General features: G+C 49.1%; 1 protein-coding gene and 1 pseudogene across 1 annotated transcript in view; one reads left to right on the top strand and one right to left on the bottom strand.

The window, feature by feature from the left end:
* Nucleotides 1-8,677, bottom strand: part of ALDH2 (aldehyde dehydrogenase 2 family (mitochondrial)) — a 29,295-nt gene that overhangs the window by 14,784 nt on the left and 5,834 nt on the right. Inside the window, exons 2-5 of the mRNA XM_011355806.2 lie at nucleotides 4,950-5,054; nucleotides 3,743-3,883; nucleotides 2,541-2,620; nucleotides 15-130 (exon numbers count right to left, since the gene is read on the bottom strand). Coding sequence (XP_011354108.1) covers nucleotides 15-130; nucleotides 2,541-2,620; nucleotides 3,743-3,883; nucleotides 4,950-5,054 — 442 coding nt within the window. The remainder of the gene's footprint in view (nucleotides 1-14; nucleotides 131-2,540; nucleotides 2,621-3,742; nucleotides 3,884-4,949; nucleotides 5,055-8,677) is intronic.
* LOC111737075 lies at nucleotides 2,064-2,180 on the top strand (annotated as a pseudogene).

Below are 8,677 nucleotides of genomic sequence, written 5' to 3'. Positions count from 1 at the left end.
TACGAGGCTCCCACTCACCGGGATGATCTGCCCGCACACGCCCAATGGTTCGAGGCGGGTGTAACTGAAGAAGTCTCCATCGATGGGAATGGTTTTCCCATGGTGCTTATCAGCCCAGCCAGCATAATAGCTAAAAAAGAAAGTCCAAGCTTCATCAGTGGCTGTCAGGGACCCCTATAAACCTTGGCAGAAAGAGGACACTCAAACTGTCCAACTGGGGGTTTCTGATAATTGCCCGTGCTCTTGGCTTGTTCCCAGAAAGACTGTAACTGCTAAGGTCACAATAATTCACTCTAGGGAACTAACTTCTAAGTCTCAGAATCACCTGGGATGCTCGTAAAAAACACCAAATCCCAAGCGCTTACTTCTGACCTACAGTCTGGCTCTAGGGGGTGATACCCAGGAATCGGTACTTTTGATAAACATTCAGATTTATCTATGACTGTTGTAGCAGCTCAGCACCATAGCTTAGCATCTGAGAACCACGGATCGGATCTGGCGGAAAAATGCAAAAACATCAAACAGCTGGCACTTCCTCTGTTCAGAGCACTGTACTAAGACTGAATAAACAGACACCAGAAAAACAAATCAGCTGGCCTCTAACGCTTGTAAAGCTTATTACCTAGACAGACAGGGACACAAGTGACAGAAAAGTATAGCAAATTAGAGCTGTGGAGAAAAGAACATGTTTATAGTATGTGACGGTTAAGTTTTCCAGGAAGTAGAAAAAATGAAGGCTAGGGGAAAGATGAAATATCTAGGGTGAAAGAAAGATCTTTGAAATGAGCATGTCTGGCAAGGTTAGCCTGAGACCAAAGTTTACCAGAGTTTGAATAGGGGTTTGTGACCCTGGGGGAAAAAAATAGCCAGGGAGTTGCCAGTCTATACAAGGCACTGCAGCCACCCAGGTCTGCATTACATGCGTTTTGCAGGCCTCAGAATAGTTATTTAATCAGCACAAAGGCACACTGCCAAAACCCAGGAAGGCGTGGGGCTCTGCCCGTGATCCACCAGGCTACTCTCTCTGGGGCAGAGTGAGGGTCTCGATTTGGGCACTGTTGACATTTAGGGCTGTACGATTCTTTACGGTGGATAGCTTTCTGGTGCATTGTAAGATGTAAATTTTAGCAGCATCCCTGGCGCCTACGCTCTAGATGCCAGTAGCACCCCTTCTCACCTAGTAGTGACAACCAAAAATGTCTCCAGAAATTGCCCACTGTCCCTGAGTGACCTAACTGCCCTGGTTGAAAATTGTTATGTTGTCCAACCCCTACTTCTCTGGTACTGCTGCTGCCTCTCCACCTTCATCCACATGGTCACAGGGAAACAGCCATTATTTGCACAATGATCGGTCTACCCGGCCCACAGGTGATCAGACTCAAGGCCAGAAATTTGGCATCAGAACTAAGGGACTGCAGCTTAGTCTGGCTACAGTCATGCATACAGAAGCAAGGCCAGCTGTGCGCAGCCAGGTTCCAACATGCAAACTAGCCCTGAAGGAGGTAGAAAGAGGAATTTTTTTATGACCTGTTGCCTTTTATTTAAAAAGTGTTGCTAGTCCTTCCTGGGGCTCCTATAACAAAAACAAACACGAAATGAAAGCCTCTTCCTGGCCAGAGACAAGTGGTGGGGACTGGGGCTGGGGTGGGCAGAGACTCGGTGGCCTTCTGGATTTAAGAGCCCTGACTCTGTTGCCCAAGTTAAACTGAGTCTCTGTTACTGGCAACCAAAGAGCTCTCATTGCTCGCCTTGTTTTTCTAGGTCACTAAAATGTTTATGATCAAACTAACCCAAAGCTAGGCGAGAGGAAAGAAAGAAAGATAAGAACAGAGAGAGAGAAAAAATGGAGAACAGAAAAACAACAGAGAGAATCGACGAAACCAAAAGTTGTTCTTTGAAAACATTCACAAAACTGACAAACCTTCAGATAGAAAGAAAAAAGAGAGAAGACGCAAATGACTCAAATCAGAAATGAGGACGTGGTTCCACAGTGTAGCGGTGAGCACGTCTGCTTTACACGCAGAAGGTCCTGGGTTCGCGCCCCAGTGGAGCCACGGTCCATGGTCTACGGCCATGCCACCCTGAACAAGCCCCGATGACTGATCTCGGAAGCTAAGCAGGATCGGGCCTGATTAGTACTTGGATGGGAGACCACCTAGGAAGACCAGCTGCTGTAGGCATAAATAATAATACTAAATAATATTAAAAAAATAAAAAATAAAATCAGAAGTGAAAGTGGGGACATTATGATCGACCTCACAGAGACAAAAAGGATTATAAGAGAATACTATGAACTGAAGCCAACAAATTAGCTAACCCGGATGACACAGACAAATCCAACTCACACTTAAATTACCAAAACTGACTCAAGACACAAGAGAAAACATTTATGACTGAATTACATTTTCAGTATTGAGGGATTTTCCCACGAGATGGAGTCTAATATGTTTATCCTTTACATGATTCTGTTTCTGCCTCCCTAGCAATACTCCCTCTCCTCTGGCACAGCCGAAACAAAGAACAGGAAGTCTGAGCCCCACCGTAAACATTTGATGACCTTATTCAGATCCATCAGGTAGGAGATGATGTAGGGCTTGCCATTGTCCAGGGTCTCCAAGGCCTGAGAAAAGAGAATGGGATCAGCACAGACATGCCGGCACAGGAACGAGTCAAAGCAAATGGGTGACAAGCAGCAGAGGGGCTCAGCGTGGACCGAGAGGGCTGGTGGCCACTTTGTGCCACTGAACGCCATGGCATTTCTGGCCCATTGTCCCTCCCTCTCCAAAGGTGGGGAGAATGAGGAGGGGAATGGGAGGAATGAGGAACCAACTTCTCATCTAGTCATTTCACAATCACATTCGAGTTTCTGTTCTATGCCAGATCCAGGAGCTGAGAATACAGAGACAAACAAGGAGTTTTCAGAGCAAAGAGCCAGTGAGGAAAGACACGAATCATCAGCAATCACAAGCATTAAGAGTGCTATAAAGGAGAAGGCCAGGCTGCCCAAACCAGTCTGAGAAACTCCAACATGAGAAACACCCTTTAGGCTAGAAGCTACAGCATATGTAGGAGGTGACTAGGCAAAGTACAAATGACAATGATTAGAAGAGCAGCCCAGGCAGAGGGAACAACACGTATAAAGGTCCTGAGACTCAAAGAAGTTTGGCAGTCAAGAAGTTGAGGGAAGGCAAGTGAGCTGAGCCGTGTGCGAGGGCCATGGTCCAGCACAAGCTGGGAGATGGAGCCAGACCAGGCAGGGCCTTGAAGACCCTGCTCAGGGAACAGGACTTTATCTTAAGGACATAGGACACCATGGAAGGCTTAGGTGTGGAGCACCATGGTATAATTTGCTTTCTAGAAGATTCTCTCTGGCTAGTATGTACAGAACAGATGGGGGAGAGGTGAGGGTATTACCTTCTGGTTTCTTCCACCTCTGGCAGCCAAGGAGAAGGCTCACTACAGAGAGGGCTCCAAGAGAGGGGCTCCAAGAGAGGTTTCCACTGCTGAAGATCCCTCTCCTGGGAAGTCTCCCCATCATGGCTCCCCTGTCTCCCCCAATCTCCTCCTTTCTTAGCCAAACCCACTATATCAAAGGAGATGCTGAGAGGCTCCTCTGGTTGGTGTAGGGGCACACCCAAAGGTGTCCGGCCTATGCCATTTAGTTATTTATCAGCCATGTGGCCCGTTCCTGACTGTCCATGGGATGCCCTGAACCCATTCACCATGTGGGATGAGAACTCACTGCCAGGTAGGTCCGGTCCCTCTCGATCAGGTCAGCCAGACGGTTCAGCAGCTGGCCCCTGTCTGACGCATCCATGCGGCGCCAGGGTGAGCCCAGCTTGAAGGCGGCCCGGGCAGCTTTTACTGCCCTGTCCACGTCTTCCTGGAAGACACGCACCGAGGCAGCTCAGGCCTTCTTAACAGTAACCGCCTCCAAATACCCCACTGCCACAGGCACCCACAGGGGCTTCAGCCGGTGCCCGAGCAGAAACCTGGCCTTCACAGTCCTTCCCGACGTCAAAGGACTGCGCCTGGCGAGCGTTACTCTCCAGAGTCACAGAGGGAATGTACCCAACAGTTTCCATTTCCATATTTTTATTTCAAAACCCCCCAGAGTTTTGGAGAGAGAGGCACTCCAGAGTCAGAGCTTAGAATTTGACCATTTTTCCCTTCCTAAGAAAGCAAGCCCCACGAACTTAACCAGTCCTTCCAACATGACTGCAGTCCCCAACGAATGCAGGCGTACCCAGCTTCCTTCTCCTCCCGGAAGCAGTGACATCAGCCCAGCGGCATTTTTCACGTAGGGAGATGTGTATCAGGAGGTGGAGAGCCCGGTTTTCATTAATATTAAACACATGTACCATCAGACTACCCTATAAGCCAGAAAAGTACTCACACTTGCTTTTAGCAAAGGGAACAAGGCCTTACATGTGAATGTAGAAGACGTTTTTAAAGCAAAGGGCAGGAGGCATTCTTGAATTATTTTCAATGCTTTTTCTATTGTAAAAAATGAAATTCTTACTAAAAGTCCAATTTTTTTAATTTTAAAAATTACTATTTAATTACTATGAGCATATATAACTCGAACACAGTATACTACCAGAGCTAGGTCTCAGGAGACCCAGATTCTACGGAACAAGGTTTCCATCCAGCTGTGCATCTCTCTCCAGGTCTAGAGAGATTAGATTTTCTCAAATTCAATTCCAAGTCTACAACCCACGACTGTGCAAATTAGTGAATATGGGTACAGTCTAGCACCTTTGTCTGCAAAGAAGAGTTTCTGTTGATTCATTTACTCAGAATTTTTAATTGGCCTTTTTTAGTTACGAAAGTAATGTACACACAGTAAAGTTTCAACCATATGAAAACACATAAGATAAAAAATGAAATTATCCTGGCCCGCCCCCACCCTGCTCAGCCCTGCCCCAAGGTAAGTCACTAGTTCTCACCTTGTCCCCTTCAGCTACCTGACAGATGACTTCCCCAGTGGATGGATTGACAGTGGGGAATGTTTTCTTGCTGACGGCGTCATGCCACTCGTTGTTTATGAAGATCTATAATGAGAAGGCAGAAAGTTCTCAGGACCAGCTCTAAACCCGAAACTGACCACCAGCTATGTAAAAAAAAAAAAAAAAAAAAATCAGAAGTATGGATTAGCTTCAGAGATGTGTAGCCTTGAGGTTGAAAGCACAGGCCTTGGAGACAATCTGAGCTCGACTGCCCACTCTGCTAACTGACCTTGGGTAAGTCATTTGATCTTTTAGTGCCTTGGTTTCTTGGATCAGAAAAATGAAGAGAACCTTCCTACTTTATCAGTTATCTGTATATAATGACGTGTAACATCATTTCGAAACTTGGTGGCTCAAAATGACTCACTGTTACCTCTTACAGTTGTGTCCATTGATTGGTCTCAGCTGGGAATGGCCCTCCTGAGCTCTCTAGGGCTTATACATATGGTCGCAAAGTGAGGGCACCTGGGACTGGATGTGCACGATGGCTTCTTTACTCATGTCTGCTTCCCATGGCTGCTTGGGCTTCCAGAGCATATGGCAGGTTTGGGCTAGTCAGACTTCTCATTCGACAGCTAGCTTCCCCGGAAAGAGCGTACCAGGAGATCCAAGCAGAAGCTGAAAAGGTTCTTAAGATCTAGCTTTAGAAGTCACAGGGCCTCATTTCCGACACCAAATTCCATTGGTTAAAGTGTGTCACAGGCCACGTCCGGATTCCTTGGGAAGAGCAGCAAGGAATTGGCAGCATCTTTTCTCTACCACACCGGTGCACGGGGTTGTTGTGAGAACCGAGTTGGATTATTCTTTTGGCCATTCAGCAAATATTTAGTGAACACCTGTGATGGGCCAGGCACAGTTTTAGGGCTGAGGACACGGTGGAAACCAAACTCAATAAGAACCTTTCTCTCATGGGGCTGGCACTCTGGCAGGCACAGAAAATAGAGAAGCAAATCCATACACAAGGCAATCCCAGACTGCCTTGCTAAGTGCAAAGGAGAAAAATCGGATCCAGAGACGGTATGAAAGGGGGGAGGGCAGAGAACTTTAGCCGGGATGGCCGGGGAGGGCCGCTGAGGAGCAGGCATTTGACTTGAGCCCTAAGCGATGAAGGGAGCCATGGAGCAAAGCCCGGAGCTCAGCTCATGCTGGAGCCTGAGATCTCAGGGCCAGCAGGACCCGCAGAGGGCTGGCCCAGCTCAGTGGTCAAGAGCAGGGGTTGAGACGAGAATCTGGATGAATTCTGGCACTTCTGCGCCTCGTCGTGTCATGTGGGGCAAAGCACGTCACCTCCCCATGCCTTCGTTTCCTCATCTGTAAAGTGGGAATCACCACAGTGCCCCTCATAAAGGGACAAGTGGTGGCCCCAGGTGCTTGCACCGAGCTTCGCATGGAATAAGCGTGCAGTGCTGACGGCCGTGGTGAGCAAGCAACATGGGAAGGAGCCGGTCAGGAAGGGGCTCCCAGGGGTCATCTTCCCAGGCTCACATTTGGCTTGCGGCCAGTCCCCCGTGGTTGTGTAGCTACCTTTAAGAGGCTCTTGGCATTGGCCCGAGAACATAGGTAAACATCGGTCAGGCTCTTTGTAAATATGTGTTTGTGATTTCACAGTAGTTGACATTAATCTTGAGGGAAACACACCTTTGTTTTTCGCCCCTGCAGGAGGGGCAGGAGGGCTGGGAAGTGAGTGACTGGTAGTATTCAGTGGGGGGAATGGGCGTGGCAGAAAGAGTTTGGGCCCAAAGCCAGGTAGACCTGAGTTCAAGATGGACTTGGCCGGGCGGGGGCCAAGCCCCCCGCACCCTTGCTCCCCTCTCTGAGAATCAGCCTCCTCTTCCTGGCGAATGTGGAGGAGAGAGAAGTTCATGGGAGGCGCAGAGCTAACACCCAGGGAGGAGGAAGGAGGGAGGAGAGCTGGGCACAGGCTCTGCTACTATTTGCTGAGCATTTGTTCCGTTTGCCACTCTGAGTGCAGGCTCAGGTTCCACAGCCTCACCTCCGACTGCTTCCCAGAGGCGCCTGAGGAGAGGCAGTGGGCGGGGCGAGTCTGGCTGGCCTCGCGCGTTCCATATCTATGGTTTGCTCACCGCTCTGCCGCGGATTTGAGTTTGAGTTTTTATTCTGGATGCTGGAAAAAGCATTGATCTCTAAGCCAGACAGACCTGTGTTCAATCTCAGCCCTACCCCTCACAGGCTGTGCCCTTGGGCCATCCCTTCACTTGGAGATGCGTCATCAGTCTCTAGGGATAATGCACGTGGGGGCTAATGTGAGGATTAAATGCAACACCGGGTATAAAGTTCCCAAGCCAGGACCCCACACACAGTGGGTCTCCCCGCTGCAGTGTTCTAGATCTGTGGCTCTGTCAGGTTAAATATTTCTAAGAGCCAGGGCCAGGTAGGTCTGCATATCAACATACTAAATTAGTTTGTCCTGAAAAAGTTTTAATTGTTATTTTGCAAATATCAGGAAGGGTGAAGCAGAGAAGTGGGCCAGTCTGGTAAATTCCCACTGTCCTCATCTCTTCCTCCCCGGGCAGGGCCTCACTCTTCCCCGGATCTTAGACTCGAACCCTGGAAAGACTACTTGCTAGCATCCACCTGCCTTTCAGAGCCCTGCATTTGCTGGGTCCATCTCCACAGCTGGATTTTTACGAGTCCATCCTCCGTTCTAATCGATAAGATAATCCTGGGTTTGCAGGAACCCGGAATCGCCCTTCTACTTAAGAGTCCCCGTTTCCCTTCTCCTAGAGCCAGACTTCAGTGGTCTCCCTACCCCTCCCTCGGCGAGGCGGAGTGGAGGATGCAACTGTCCTCAGACTGAGCCTCTGCAGAAGTTCTGCTTCAAGTGAGGAGAGTTTCCCAGCAACTTCTCTTGAATAATCACCATGATGTATCCAGGCCAAATGCTGCAGAACTTCCTATCCAAAACTCAAAGCGGACTTACATAACATGCTTAACTCGGCCACCCTGGGCGGGACGGGGGCGTCCTCCCAGCTCACCCTTCCTCATAGTTTCTAGAAGCAGAGCGACACCCTAGCAACCTCAGGAATTGAGGTTTTGGAATATGGACTCTTGGCAAAACTCATAGAGCTTTTCCATCAAAATACTCTCTTTTATATATGTTTTAATAAGTACGTCTCACTTCGTTTTGTAAGTCGGAGTCACTCATCCACACAGCAAGTTTTAAGTGAGTGCCATTCCTGGCCCCTGAGCCCACGTCCTGGGGAAGAGAAGCCCAGTCAGCCGGCAAACCAACAAAGTGAGAAGTGGAAACAAACGGGCCTTGGGGCCAGACAGTGCCAGAGGGGGACCTGAGGGAGAGCATGGTGACAGGAGGGACCAAAAGGGCCCCCGTGGCTACAGGGTGAGGGTACGGGTTGACCAGAGGGGGCCCTGGAACTGTGCCGGTGCTGGGGTACCGGAGGGAATGGGCAGGCAGGGGGCACGGCCATTCTACCTGGGGATCGTGGACTTCTATTTCATAACTCGCTTTTCTCAGTAAGTTTGTCTTAGACGACATTCCACAGGCAGATCCGCCACATTATTTTAAGCAACACAGCATTCCTCAATACGAACCCAACCACCACTGATTTAGCCGTTACCTAGAAATACACTTTCGGGACAAGTTTTCACCGTGCCCGACAGTGCTGCTGCAGCAAGCATCCTTCAGC

Source organism: Pteropus vampyrus, unplaced genomic scaffold (assembly GCF_000151845.1).
Source record: "Pteropus vampyrus isolate Shadow unplaced genomic scaffold, Pvam_2.0 Scaffold23, whole genome shotgun sequence".
NCBI classification, from domain to species: Eukaryota; Metazoa; Chordata; class Mammalia; order Chiroptera; family Pteropodidae; genus Pteropus; species Pteropus vampyrus.
Note: the sequence above shows the minus strand (reverse complement) of the source record. Positions and strands in the feature narration are given on the sequence as shown.